The sequence below is a fragment of the Somniosus microcephalus genome, chromosome 16, assembly GCF_052327205.1.
Source record: "Somniosus microcephalus isolate GS21.2 chromosome 16, FLI_Smic_1.0, whole genome shotgun sequence".
Lineage (NCBI taxonomy): Eukaryota > Metazoa > Chordata > Chondrichthyes > Squaliformes > Somniosidae > Somniosus > Somniosus microcephalus.
Genome location: NC_141002.1, coordinates 67,221,541 through 67,236,153, shown reverse-complemented (window position 1 = coordinate 67,236,153; position 14,613 = coordinate 67,221,541). Strand labels below are relative to the sequence as shown.

Below are 14,613 nucleotides of genomic sequence, written 5' to 3'. Positions count from 1 at the left end.
TGCCCACACGCTGGAAATTAATTGGCCAATTGAGGGAAAATTGCGTGCAGCTGGCTGACCCATTTAGATTCGGGTCGGAACCCGACAATGCCCCGTACCTTCGGGAAAATCTGGGCCTTGATGTTGGACAAGCAGTCTAACAGTATAAAGGTAATAGAGGGATCAAAAGAGGTCATGGAGGAGTAGAGTTTGGTGTGCATGTCTGCAAATTATGTCAACAAGGAGCAACATGTAGATGAGGAAGAGGAGGGGCCAAGAATAAATCCTTAGCAGACTCAGCAGGTGATACTACTGAGTGGGAAGAAGAGGGGTGCACTGGCTATGATTGAAATGGTAATGGGGGAACCAAGCAAGAATACAGTCACTGCAAATGCTATTTATGACTTTGAATAGGACCATTTTGGTGCTGTGGGAGGGGCAGAAGACTGATTGGAAGGATTCAGACAGGGAGTTATAGGAGAGATGAGAATGAGTCTGGGAAAAAGTAATACATTGAAGAAAGGGAGGTTGGAGAAGGGGGAAGTGGTTGGCGAGGGCCGAGGAATGAAAGGAGGATTTTTTTTGAAAAGCAGAATAATTATATTTTTGAAAGGGAGAGAATCAGCATCTGTGGAGAGGGAACCGTTTACAATATCAGCTAGCATGATGGCTAGAAAGGAAAGTAGGGTAGTCAGGAGTTTAATATGAATGTGTCCAAGGAGCAGTAGGTAGGTCTCAAGGAGGTGAAGAGGGCACGGAGGGAGGTTAGAGAGGTGGGGGAGCAGGGCTTACAAGGAGGAGGGGGTTCGCTTGGTGGACAAAGGGAAGGGGAAAGCAGCAAAGGCAGTTGCATAGATTGTATCAATCATGGTGATCAAGAAATTCATGAGCTCTTTGCACTTGTTAAAGGTGAGGGTGGAGAGCACACAGGCGAGAGGTTTACAGAGGCAATCAGTAGGAGAAAAGGAACCTGGGATTATCTTTGACATCCAGGATGATTCTAGAGTAGTGAACAGTTTTGGCAGAGGCGAGTGAGCCCTGGTAGAGCTTGATGTGGCTAAGCCATATCCAATGACCGACTGTTAAACTAGTTGTGCCTCAGGTTTGCACTTGCGGCCCCCATCTTTACTCCCTCAACCGTGGGAATGACTGGGATAGAAGTCCATGAAGGTTTTGCTGGGGATGAGGGCATCAAAGGTAAAGGTGAGGGAGTGATTGAGCAAAGTCAGCTGTGGCAAATAGAGAGCTAAAGGTTAGGTAGGAGCAGTTTCAAAGTAAAATTTGTAAGCAAACCTGGGGTAGAATTTTTTTCTCTGTGGATGGATGCTGAATTCAGTGGAGTGCATGAAAGGTGGGTATATAGATAGTAAAGGCTGCAGGGAAATTGTCAGAGAGCGCCAAAGGAGGTGAAGTTGCCAGAGGAGTAAGGGAAAAGGATTGTTGATGAGTGCCTTGCTCTCATTGTGATGGTTTGGGCAAGGTAGGTGATGGAAATATGGCCATGCAAAGAGACTTTGGTAAGAGGGAAGGTGTCATCACTTGTGAGACAAGTTTCGATTTGATGTCAGGATATTATTATGATGGCAAAGGCCTTGTTCATGACTGAAGAAACATTCTGGAGGGAAATGTGGAGAGTAACAGTGATTTGATCTGCTGGCAGTGACTGAGGGAAGCTGTGGTGCGGGAGCGTGTAACTGTGACAGGAAGTAGGTTAGCTCCTAACAAGCACACTGGGCAGAAAGGTCAGTAAGCATAGAAGATGAGAGAGTTGACTTTGCTGCTCTTAAGGAAACAATGATTGGGCTATCGGAGAATGCTGCAAGAGCACAGGGTCATCGTAGGATAACTCAAGGGGGATTCAAGCCTGGGATGATGATGAGAGAAGGTAGGCTGAAGAGTACTCATTGATTGAGCTAGGGATTGGGCGGGGTGCAAATACTTGAGGGGAGAGATGAAATGTAGCCTAGTGGGTGAGGGGACAAGGAGGGAGGAAAGACTTGGCCATGAAGGGCTGAAATGGTGAGATTAAAAGTTATTGGCTCCAGTCTGGAGCATAAGCCAAAATGACAGCTAGTTTGCCTCCTTACTTAAGGATTGACTAACATAATTGCAGGACCACATACTCGATTGCTCAATTGCAATTTTGTTAAGTCATTGGTTATGGAGAAAGATCATTTGTTATGGAGAAAAACAAAGGCCTAGAAATTCAGTTGCTTGCGCCAGCCGGTAGCGCCTTAGGAGGAGATGTTGGGCGCTAGGCGGCTAGCGTCCGGGCGCAGCGCGATCTGCGCCTCTCCCCAACTTCACTAGAGATTTAGCGTCGGCACAAAGTCTTTGCGCGCGCTCAGCCGCGCGCGCAGATCCTGACGTCATTTCATCGTGCAACGCCCTTTGTGCACCCCAAACCGGAACTTCAGTGGCGCCGCCCTTCTTTGCGCCTGGCGCCCTCAGCGACTGGTAGAGGGGAACGGTTCTCAGTCGCTGCGGGGTGCGGGGGGCGCTATTTAAAGGGGACTCCTCCTGCATTATAAGTGACAGCCATTTTGTGCCAATCCTTCTGTGTGAGAGACAAAGGCAGAGAGCTTTCTGCTTTGACTCAGCGCTCGCACAGGTACTTCTGGCTTCAGGCCAGAGCTTTGCACTCGGATTTCACTTTCAGTGCCATAGCCTTGAGTCGCCACATATACTGTAATGGGGGCTACAATGGGTGGAAACGTTGGCTTTCTGCATTGCATTCAAAGGGATCAGAGACGCCGTGAGAGAGTGCCAGTCATGGCCAGACGGAGAAGGGCCAACAGGTGTCGGCACAGGAGGCCTTACCCACCCAGGGTATACCGCCAGCAGTTCTCATATCTGAACATGTCTGAGGAGCAGTGTGTTCGGAGGCTGCGATTCAGAAGGGAGGTGGTCACTGAGATCTGCCACCTGCTTCGCAGAGATCTGCAGCCACAGCTGAGGAGCAGGACGTCTCTGTCGGTGGCAGTGAAGGTGACGGTGGCTCTCAACCTCTATGCCACCGGCTCCTTCCAATCCGCTACTGGGGACATTGCCAACATCTCCCAGTTCGCGGTACATTGCTGCATCCGACAGGTGAACAATGCCCTTTTCAGAAGGAGACATCAGTACCTCTCCTTCCCCATGACCCTGGACAAGCAGCAAGACCGTACAATGGGATTTGGAAGAATAGCGGGCTTCCCCATGGTCCAGGGCGTAGAACTGATGAACCAGCATTGGTCAGGCCTTGCTTCAGGGCTGCAGTGCGCAGGGCATGGCAGCCAGACAAGTCCACCCTCCCCCTTTAAGAGCTGACCGGCGCCAGAGTGTCTGCCGTCAATCAGCAACTCGCCGCACCTGCGCTGCGCCTGTCCTCGGCGGGTATCGCCCCGGACCGCCGGATTAGCGCCTAATGATAGTCGTGCATCGCCTGTTTTAGTGCAGCAGCAACCTCTTGGGGCGATGCGACTGAATATCGGCGAAGGTGGTGCGAACCTGCGCCGGGCGCAAACTTTAGCGGCCGCCCGACTGTAGCGCCCCGAACGTGGCTATACTGAATTTCTAGGCCAAAATGTTTAATTTTTTTGTTGAGAAATGTTATCCCCCAAGAACTATCGTAACACTTTCCACCAATCAAAATATTATGTAATCTGCTTTATGTTCAGAAGATTAAAGTTGACTGTTATTACCATGAGAGAATAGTGATATTTTGTGATTTGTCATTCTCTGGTTCTTGAGTGTTTGCATTTTTAATAAAACACACCAGTTTGAAAATATTGGGAAATGCAGTTTTCAGTACATTCACTGCATTTTATTAGTTTATCTGTCGTCGCTCCAGAGCTTCAGGAGAATCAGAATGTGGTACAATCAAACTGGAGAATAGCTAAAGATCTGTTCCTAACCCCCTACCAGTGTTGTCTCTACGTGAGGAGATTTTCAAATATGGTCCTGGTTGACTGCTCCTTCAGTTTTCCCTTTTTCCTTGTGGGAAGGCTTCTTGATCACAGCAGAGCTTCACAGTTTATATTACCTTGTTACCTACCGTGGCACAGCACAATGGGGCTGTATCACCATGGTGCCTGGAGGTTGATCCAATGAAATGGAATTCTTTTAAATTTTATGCATTGCAAAATTAGATCAAGGTAAATGTTGTTGTTATTTTAGTCTGCCACAGAAAGCCCACGGAAGAAATCCATTGGTTCATTTGTTTCATCTTCTGTCAAGGACCAAGCAAAAATGCACCACATTATGGAGAATCAGAATGACGGTAATCAATCACATTTGTTATTCTGTAAATTATGAAGTTAATGCAGTCTGCTTTTCTCAAAAATGGATTACATTCTAAAAATGTTATTGCAATCCATAATCTAGAGGATGCATAATAGGGAGCATCCAGTTTATTCTATAGATGAAGATACCATAGAATCGGAGATGAATCATGATTATATTGTTCTCCAGAAATGAGATGAACAAGATCTAGCCGATTATGCTTAAGAGCTAATGAAAATGTCATTATCAACATGCAGGACATTCATCATTATTAAACTGTAAGCAGAACTTTTAGCTGTTACTTATTGATGTCAGATTTGCTGGTGAGCAAAAAGAAAAAAAGCATTAATACAGCACCTTAACACATCCTCAGTAAGTCCCAAAGCACATCGCGAACAATAAATTATTTTTGATGTCAAATCGCTGTTGTATAGGCAAATACAGCAGCCAGTTTGCACACTGCAAGGCCTCCACAAAAAATAACAAATAGCATGAGTGTCCAGTTAATTTGTTGGTGATGGTAATAGTTGGAGGAGGACTATTAGCCAGAATATTAAGAGAACACCCGGTTCTTCTTCACATAGTGCCATAGGATCTTCTACGTTCACCTGAACAGAACCTTGCATTAAACTGCCAATCAAAAGTTGGCACCTTCAAAATTGCAAAACTCCCTCAGTATTGCAATAAAATGTCAGTCCAGATTAGATGCTTGGGTTTCTTAAGTGGAATAACCTATGACATATTTATCTGACAATCCATCCAGCTATCTATATCTATATAATTTATTAAAAATCTTACGACTATGCACACTTCCTGTCTCCTCTAATTGACTTCTTATTGTCACATTTTTTGTGTCAACAAAATCCCTATGTCCATATTTAATATATTTTACTTATGTAAACTTGTCACACTGATGGCATAGTTGTGGGTGACTGTGGAATAGCTTCTTGGCTGCTGACTTGACTTTTAAAGTGAGCAACCAAACGATAAGTATAAAACTCTTTTTTATATAGCCTTAAACTGCTTAATTGTTAATTTGTAACTTCAGTCCTGTATTCCTACAAATTATATCCAATGTCTTTATAGAGTACTTAGAGTTTTTGATAATAACTGGCCATTGGGTTACCCTGCTCCCTTCTGAGTGTCTCCTCCGTCGTCTTCCCTTTTCCACACTCATGTCTTTCGATTAGGTACTTTACAGCCTTCCGGACTCAACATTGAGTTCGACAATTTCAGATCGTAGCCACTGCTCCCATTTTTTTGGACAGCAGGTGCTAACAGTGATTCTGCTGTTGCCATTTACAGCTCCTCTAGACCCATCTTTTGTTTCTTTACTTGTCCCATTACCATCCTATTTTTCTTTGCCCCATCATCCCTTTTGTCATTTAATCACTCCTACCTTCCACCTGATCACAGACCTTCCCTTTTGTTCTTTCCTTCCTTCCCCCCCATCTTTCCCTGCCTCTGTACTTTCTTAAAACCTATTACCGTATATCTCTAACCTTTGACAAGTTCTGACAAAAGGTCAACAACCTGAAACGTTAACTCTGTTCTCTTTCCACAGATGCTACTTGACCTGCTGAGTATTTCTAACATTTTCTGTTTTTTTATTTCAGATCTCCACCATCTGTAGTATTTTGCTTTTGTCTTGGAGTATATAAGTTAGTTTCCATAGTGATTACACCCCATGGAATCAAAATTAAACCTGCGATCTGATAGTGCTCAAAAGAAAAAGCGCTATACAAAGTTGCATTACCTTCAGCACTTACTAGAAATCTTTTGGAAATTTATTGTGCATATTTTTAGAAAAAAAACTATGGGCTAAACCAATTCTAATCTTGCTAGCTAGTATGTTTTGAGAATTCCGATCAGATTTTTTTTCTTATTACAGAAGCATAATGTTGAAAACTGGTCCCTTCCTCAGACATGTTTTACATTCCTTCTTGTGGGAATCAAGAAACAATAGGATAGCTAATCTAGAAGACCCAAGGAATGTGGTCTGGGCATGGACATCATTCTTTCTACTTGATTGGGGCAATAATTTTTGAACAGAATGACACCAAAAATCTTTTCCTTTCTGTTGTCCTTCATTTCTCTTGTCCATTAACTAGCTGTGGTGCATGATGGAAAATCAGTCAGAAGAATCCTGCATATCACTAGCACTTGCAGGTTCTGTTTTTTCTGATACATCACGTATGATCTTATTTTAAATTTATCCTGTAGATGTGCTGATAGGGTTTAGATGAAGTAGAGTGGGAGGAGGTTTGTGTAGAGCAGAAAGACCGGCATAAACCAGTTGTGTCGAATGGCCTATTTCTATGCTATAAATTCTATATAATATGCCATTTACTGGCATCTGTGTTATAGTTAGTAAATGTTTGCTTGAGGGAACAGGTATTTCTTGAGAAATGGTGCATACTGGCATTAGTCTACATGATTATGATCAACTAAAATACTTGTGCAAACCAATAAATTAAGCAATTAAGTTTTTTTGTCAGATACAGTAGTGTTAATCATGCATTTCATTATTATTCCCAGTAGAATCATTGGAATTGAATACTGTAGCACAGGTAATACAAATTTCTGCTTTACATGATTATTTTTGTAAAAACAATACACTTGTTTTAATTTTCAAACCATACATCATTGTCTAACCATGTACATTTTTTTACTCATGATTCTGCTTCCTTCAAGCGACCATTACCAAAATTTGCAGAAGATAAGCGGAAGTCAGGTACAACTCAAACATCATTGAGTTCTTTTTACGAAAAAAGTGAGTAATTTTAATATTTGTATTTTTTTCCTTCCAGTCAAAGCTGCTCTACTTTTTTTCTGTTCCAGATTTAATTGCAGAGCTTGGCTTAACTGATGCAGGTGATACAGAAGGTAATTGTCATGGGTCTTAATAATGACACATTCATGGTTCAAGTACCATTATTAATATATAGGGTATTGAAAAGGAAAAATGAACGGATTGAAGGAATTAGTGTCTGTATGTGGAAGACCCTCCTTGAGAGAAACATTTGGCTGTTATTGTACAGATACTCAACAGATCTGAATTATGTTGCTGACTATACCTTGCTGTGGCTCTCACTGAGACAGGAAAACTGCATGTGTTTTTGAATGCATGCAAAGAGGCAGCTAATACTTTATATTCTAAGAGAACAGGCCTCCTAAAATTAAAAAGTTCCCAAGAAGTCCAGTGAACCACCTGTACGCTTTTAAAACATGGCATTGCACCAGGCTGAAGTTGTATAACACCCAAAATGAACCCTAGGGGATGTGAAACTGCTTTTGGTGGTCTCACACTTGGTTTCAGTACATTCACAAGATAGAATGCTGCTTTCGCTTATATGTTCATTGAAACTACTTCACATTGACACAAAACTGGCAGCATAATGGCAGTATAATCATTATGATGTATACACTATTTCCATATTATTTTGATAACCTCTGTCCATGCTATCACTGAAGATTTCCTATGAATCAGGTGCTTGATTTCAGCGTGATTTTGTCAGTTAATTATATTTCACTATTTTTTGCTTATGTTGGAGACTTGTAAACAGAAAATGGCAGAATAAATATTGCACATAAAGAAAATGTTTATTTTATAAAGGAATCCAGTGTGGATTACGTGAATGTTATTAAAATCTAACAGTTTTCCTTTAGAGAAGGGTGAAATTTGTGAAGCATCTGTGGACTGTGGTACATTCAGTATATTCACTTGAGCTAGCCCTTTTTGGGGAGCTGAAAGCATTTGCAATGTATTCATGATTACTGCCTGCCTATTGGAATCTGGAGATGTGCCTGTCAACTTCCCTGAATTGCTTAACTGGTAGCATCTGAAACAAGTGAAGGAGGCAGGAAGCACAATCCGAAAAGCATGCTGCTACACATAATCTGATTGTGTTCCACGTTCAACCATTCTGGATAGCAGTCTGGGAGGCCACAGAGAACATGATGAGCTTCGTAATTCTTTCAAACATAGGTGTGTATCTATTGGGCCTACCCACTGGAGGATGAGTTTCCTGGGAGCAGGTAGGCATTTGTTACTGCAGCTGCAAAACGATACATCCTGCTTCCCCCTTGCCCCCACCACCAGCCCCTGTAGTAAAGTGCAATTCAAAAAGAAAGACTTAATTTATATAGCGCCTTTCACGACCACCGGACGTCCCAAAGCACTTAACAGCCAATGAAGTACTTTTTGAAGTGTGGTCACTATTGTAATACATAGGAAAAGTGGCAGCCAATTTGCGCACAGCAAACTCCCACAAACAGCAATGTGATAATGACCAGATAATCAGTTTTTTGTTACGTTGATTGAGGGATAAATATTGGCCAGGACACAACCCACAATAAATGCAGGTGAGGCATCTGAGGGGTATTTGCCTGTTGGAGCAGGTAATGTACAGACTCTACTGAAACTCTGAAAGCATTAGGTAGTGTTAAGCCTATCCCAGAAGCTAAATTGGAAAATAGCCACAAGTTAACAAGGATTTTCTCTGATTGGATTTCCAGAGTCCCACATAGGACAGTGGCCCAGCTCTTTATCAGGCAGAAACCTCAATCACCCTGGGCCCTCCAAACCTAAGAGATGCTGCCAAGGTGCCCTAAACCTAAATGCTTGTAATCTCAGTATGTGCTCAACTGCACGAACATCAATGTGCCAAAAGTTTGCATAAGTACTGTGTAACAAAACTGTACAGTAATTTTACAGTACATAATGTAAGGACTAATTTTCCAACTTCACACCTCCAAGTGCGAGCCTTGCCTGCCAGTCATACATATTGAAAATTTGAGTGTATAATGCATGTGATTTTTGTACCATTTATGGATAGAAAATACTTCACAGCACATACCCAAATTTTCTATACAAGATCCCAACAGATGAAACTCTATTAATTTTTCTTGCGGGGGCCGAAGGGGGAAATGGGAAATTATTATGATCAATAGAATGGCAAGAAATCTACACCAATTTCAAATTGCAATTAATAGCACTTTTGCGTCCAATGAAGAAAGATGTCCATTTATAAAACACCTTATTACATCTCTCCGAAACATTCAAACTGTTTCACATACAATAAATTATTTTGAAATTTATTGACTTGTTATGTAAGCAAATGTGACAGCCATTTTGCACATAGCACAATTAAACAGTGACATGAATGGCCAGTTGCATTGTATTTGCTTGAGTATAGAAGATTAAGGGGTGATCTAACTGAGGTGTTTCAGATGATCAAAGGATTTGATAAGGTAGAGGGAAACTATTTCCTCTGGTTGGAGAATCCAAAACAAGGGGGCATAATCTTAAAATTAGAGCTCGGCCATTCAGGGGTGATGTCAGGAAGCACTTCTTCACACACGGGGTAGTGGAAATCTGGAAAACTCATCCCTCCCAAAAAAAGCTGGTGAAGCTAGCTCAGTTGAAAATTTCAAAATTGAGATTGATAATTTTTTGTTAGGTAAAGGTATTAAGGGATATGGAACCAAGGCTGATAAATGGAGTTAAGATACAGATCAGCCATGATCTAATTGAATGGTGGAACAGGCATGAGAGGCTAAAAGGACTACTCCTATTGATCGTGATTGAGGAAGGAATGTTGTTCAGGACACCAGAAGAAACCTCCCGTTTTTCTTTGAATAGTCAACCTGACAGATGAAGCCGCAGATGGCATATCACAGCAATAGCGCACTCCCACAGCACTGCGCTAGAATGTCAACCTACATTATGTGCTCAAAGCCTGGAGTGGAACTTGAGTTTATAACTTTGGCAGAATTTGTTCCGATGCTCGTAAAATTTTGGCAATAAAAATTGGTTTTATATTTTATAGGTGCTTCAGACTGGGACTCTGTCAGTGCTTCTGGTAAAAAGGTATTGCCCAATGTGTTTAATTCTATGCCACAAGTAAACCTAATTAGGAAAGATGGCAAATCTACACTCCAGTCATTTCAGTCACCAAAAAAAGAGATGCCCAATACCAAGACCATAATAAACAAACCAAAATCAGACTCTGAAGAGACCACATGTGTGCACAAAACACCACAGTCTCGAGGCTCACCTGATTCATTGAAAACTAGGTTGGCTCCACACCTTTCGGTGCAAGATCAAGTTGCTCCTGAACCTCCGCTCGAAAATTCTGTATCAGTCACACTGGAAAATGAAAATGGTATGTATAATGGAGTTTTTATGTCTTATTTTTACTGTGCTGTAGACCCTAGTTAATATTCCCTAATGCCTAAAAATATATATATTCCCTGTTGCTTCTTGTACAGTTAATTTATTTCAGTATAAAGTTATCACATAAGCAGAAAGTAAGAGGTCACAAATCTTTGTGTATTACTGAACTGAGGAAAACTTTTGAATGGATTCCAGAGATACCTGCTGTACTACACAGTAGTGAAGTTTAAAAAGAGCTTGGCAATTACTTCATACTGTATGTAGTGACACTTAAAGCAGCACTACGGCTCCATTTAGAATGCATTAAAATACAGAACAGAATAAAGAAACATAATTAATTCTCTTAACATGGTTAAAATTTATGTACTGTGAGGCCAATTTTAATTAAATATCTGTAATTTGGTTCTGAAATATTAGTGCATTGATAGTATTTTCTGATGTGGCATTTGTTTGATCCAGAGAAATATCACACCATAAAATGGTTTTTAAAACTGGTTTTAATTTATGTTAATCACCATTTTTTCTTAATAAATGGTCTTTTGAGGAATAAAAATCATCTTGTATCTAACCCAAAGTATTCACAGGCCACAAATTTTGATTTTGAATAACTATTGTCAAATTGAAACTGAAGCAATACTGCACCATTTATTTGACTTGTCATATTCTTTCAAATCAGAAACTGATTCGAATTCAGAGGAGAAGGAATTTCCTTTGGGGAAAAGAGTATCTGCAGAACATGAGGATCCAAAAGTTCAAACTGCCATCCACCAAGGTAAAAAGAAAACAAATGATTATGGGTCATCTTTTCCTGGCTGTGTCCATTTGCAACACGAGTGGGCTGGAACAGATTTCTGATTGGTCCCCTTGGAGGACAAGACACACCCAAAAGTTTGTCTGGAATGTGTAATTTGGTCCAGTCATTGTCAGACAGGCTACAGAGTTCAGACTAGGCACAGTGTTAACACTACTGTTTTCAGCGAACAGAAAGCGCTCACACTCCCGAGTTGGGAGCACAGACAGCACTCGCACCGTCGAGTTCAGAGAACGCACAGCGCTCGCACTGCCAAGTTAAGGAACGGTGATATATACCCAAGTCAGGATAGCATGTGGTTTGGAGGGGAACTTGGAGGAGGTGGTGTTTCTATGTGTCTGCTACCCTTGTCCTTCGAGGTGGTATAGGTCATGGGTTTGGGACGTGCTGTCGAAGAAGCCTTGGCGAGTTGCTGCATTGCATCTTGTAGTTTGTACACACTGCAGCCATTGTGCCGGTGGTGGAGAGAGTGAATGTTTAAGGTGGTGGATGGGGGTGCCGATCAAGTGGACTGCTTTGTCCTGGCTGGTGTCAAGCTTCTTCAGTGTTGTTGGAGCTGCACTCATCCAGACAAGTGGAGAATATTCCATCACACTCCTGACTTAGCCTTGTAGCTGGTGGAAAGGCTTTGGGAAGTCAGGAGGTGAGTCACTCGCCACAGAATACCCAGCCTCTGCTCTGCTCTTGTAGCCACAGTATTTATACAAAGGAAAAGCTAATCATTTTTTTTTGCAGATTTTAATAGCTGCCAGTTAAGTATTGGCCCAGTGCCATTTAATGAAACACAAATTTATTACTGGCACCAACAGATATCTGCCAGTTGTGATCTGTCTGCAATAATGTTCATATTGCTTATTCAGCTAAATTGCCACTTAACCAACATAACTGACAAGTCGGTAATCCAGCTGTGGGTTGCATAATACTTGTCTGTAATGGCTCCATAAAAATGGTGAAACTTCTAATTTACCCAGAAGGCTGTCTTCTCAGTTGTGTCCACTTCAATCACAAATAGTTGCAATCTCTACTAGGAACAATTACACACTTCTGATTTTTTTAAATGTGCTTTTAAAGCTATTGATGCTAAATTTTGTAAATGTGTCTGCAGTGTGTGAACTGAAAATGCCTCCATCAGAGAATGAAGATAATGAAAAGGAAAATAAATATAACTTGGGAAAGGAGAAGGTGAGGTATTCATATCTGACTATGATCGTAAATTTATTGGCTTTCTATTTGTGCAAATTTGATTGTGTATTTTATTAAAATCCATTCTTTTTTAAAGAGCACACCCACACACGTTTATTAAAGAAAAGGATAGAAACATTACTACCGTACATACGTTCAAGTAGGAATTGACTGGCACAGTTGTTTAATTTAAATGAACTCATCCAGTAATTAAAATACCAGCTATCAAATGTTTATGATTACAGTATTGACTAAATCTAGGTACAGTATTTTAATTCCAGAAAGAGTACATTTGTTTTTAACCTATTATAAAACTTTCCATACAGTAAAAAAAAAATGCACAAGCATACATTGATTGAGCCTTTAACAATTTTTTAACCATTAGTTCTATTTTAAACATTTAGGAAATTAAGGATCTGTAGAATTAATTTGTACTGTGATGACCAAGTTACAAGAGAAATATTGGCAAGACAATATTTAAAATGGACATCTAATTTTGCCAAACAATTGCAATACCTGTAAAGGGGCCTTTTCTTTCTATGGCTATTCTGCTCACCTCTCAAGTTACAAGCCATCTCTTCAATAATTGCTAGATTCTACATTTGATGCCGCAAGGTTCACAGATGTGCGTCCACTTGGGCTTTCTGTTTACTTGCATTACACTTCCTAGGAATTGGAGTTGCTATGGTTTTTCTAGTCATTAAATATATGCAGGATACTTGATGGGTAACAGCGGAATATCATTGTTATCCCTTTAGTGAAGAAGATCACATACATGCCTTATGAAAAATCATTCATAACTTTTTTTTTTAAAGATTTATGTCTCAGATCGGAAAATATAGTGCCATGTGGCGCTAGCATCGTAACTCATAACTGCTATGGGTGTGAATGAATTATGTAAGCTGTAACAGAAATGATTTATATTCCATATACCACCCATCCTAATCTACTTTTTCATACAGTATTTAAGTATTTAAACATTTTTATTGCTGTTTTTGATTGTTTTAGGCACATTATTATCTTTGCTGTGGCGGGATGCATCCAGGAGTACATTTTCCTTGGTTGCATTTTATACCCTTACAATTTTAATATTAGTAAATGGAGGAAACTGCACTTAATAATAGGGTCATCATAATCTGCACAGTGTGCTTTTGGTGTTGGCTTGAGGGTGAAATACACAAGTGTTCCAAATCATTCAGGTGCAATTGCATAGCTTTATTATGTTTAGGTATATCAATTTTTTTGTTTATTTGGGGGTTGTATAGTACTGAAACATTACAAAAGGAGTTCTGGTAGATACTCGCATAACAATCGAGTATAAATTTACACCTATTGTGTCAAAAGATATTCCCCATTTTTGGGGTAAAACATATAGTTGAGCAATTACTTTCACATATACAGATTAAAAATAGTATTTACTCATCTTTGAAGTACTTTTGACTTAATTTTAGTGAGTAATATACATTGAGTTAATTACTTTAAATGATTTTTCAAAGTTGGAGATAATATAATGGCTTTATTCAGTGGGGATTTATCACCATAGAAGACTGCTAAATGGCTCTTGATAGAACTGCTGAACTCTGATATGGTCACACAGATAAGTTCAGTGCAGAGGTATGAAATAATACTGTGAGTTCAACATGAATGGGCAAATTATTGAACAAAGTTTTGATTTATTATTCAAAAAATGGATATTGTATCAAACATTAAATAATTGTAAATGGGGAAGACACTGGATTGGCAGAAAATGGCTTAAACTGTTACATATTGGTACAGTATGTGGTTTCAAAAAATAATCCACCTATATATGACTAATATTCCACATGTATAGTTTACATGTATTCTATGAAGAAGGCAGCCACACTGTTAGTATGGAAGTAAGTGTACAGCCTTATACTACAGAAGGAGGCCATTTGGTAATGTAAGTAAATGTTCCATATAGCTGAAATTTATTGGCAAATAATTGTAATGACAGAATATCACTTAGAATACTACTGTTGGATTTAAACATGATGGTATAAATTATACAAACCCATTGCAGAACATTGGAACCCAATTCCCAGTGTCGCATAATGTGAGGTACTTTGTGTATCTCTTGAATTTAACATTAAACGTGTGTGTGTGTGAAGCTCAGACATGCGATCATTATTGCGAATCACTGTCACTGAACTATGTTGTATGTGTAGTGCTTCTATATTCA

At 40.2% G+C, this 14,613-nt stretch overlaps 1 protein-coding gene across 5 annotated transcripts in view; it reads left to right on the top strand.

The window, feature by feature from the left end:
• The window catches only part of LOC147106249 (alanine and arginine rich domain containing protein), a 214,608-nt gene that overhangs the window by 84,087 nt on the left and 115,908 nt on the right, over positions 1-14,613 (top strand). For 3 of the 5 annotated variants that reach the window (XM_086009195.1, XM_086009194.1, XM_086009192.1), the window contains 7 exons: positions 4,138-4,240; positions 6,781-6,812; positions 6,937-6,976; positions 7,084-7,128; positions 10,074-10,409; positions 11,097-11,192; positions 12,337-12,413. In XM_086009195.1, coding sequence (XP_085865321.1) covers positions 4,138-4,240; positions 6,781-6,812; positions 6,937-6,976; positions 7,084-7,128; positions 10,074-10,409; positions 11,097-11,192; positions 12,337-12,413 — 729 coding nt within the window. The remainder of the gene's footprint in view (positions 1-4,137; positions 4,241-6,780; positions 6,813-6,936; positions 6,977-7,083; positions 7,129-10,073; positions 10,410-11,096; positions 11,193-12,336; positions 12,414-14,613) is intronic. The other 2 variants (XM_086009196.1, XM_086009193.1) reach the window with 1 other exon arrangement.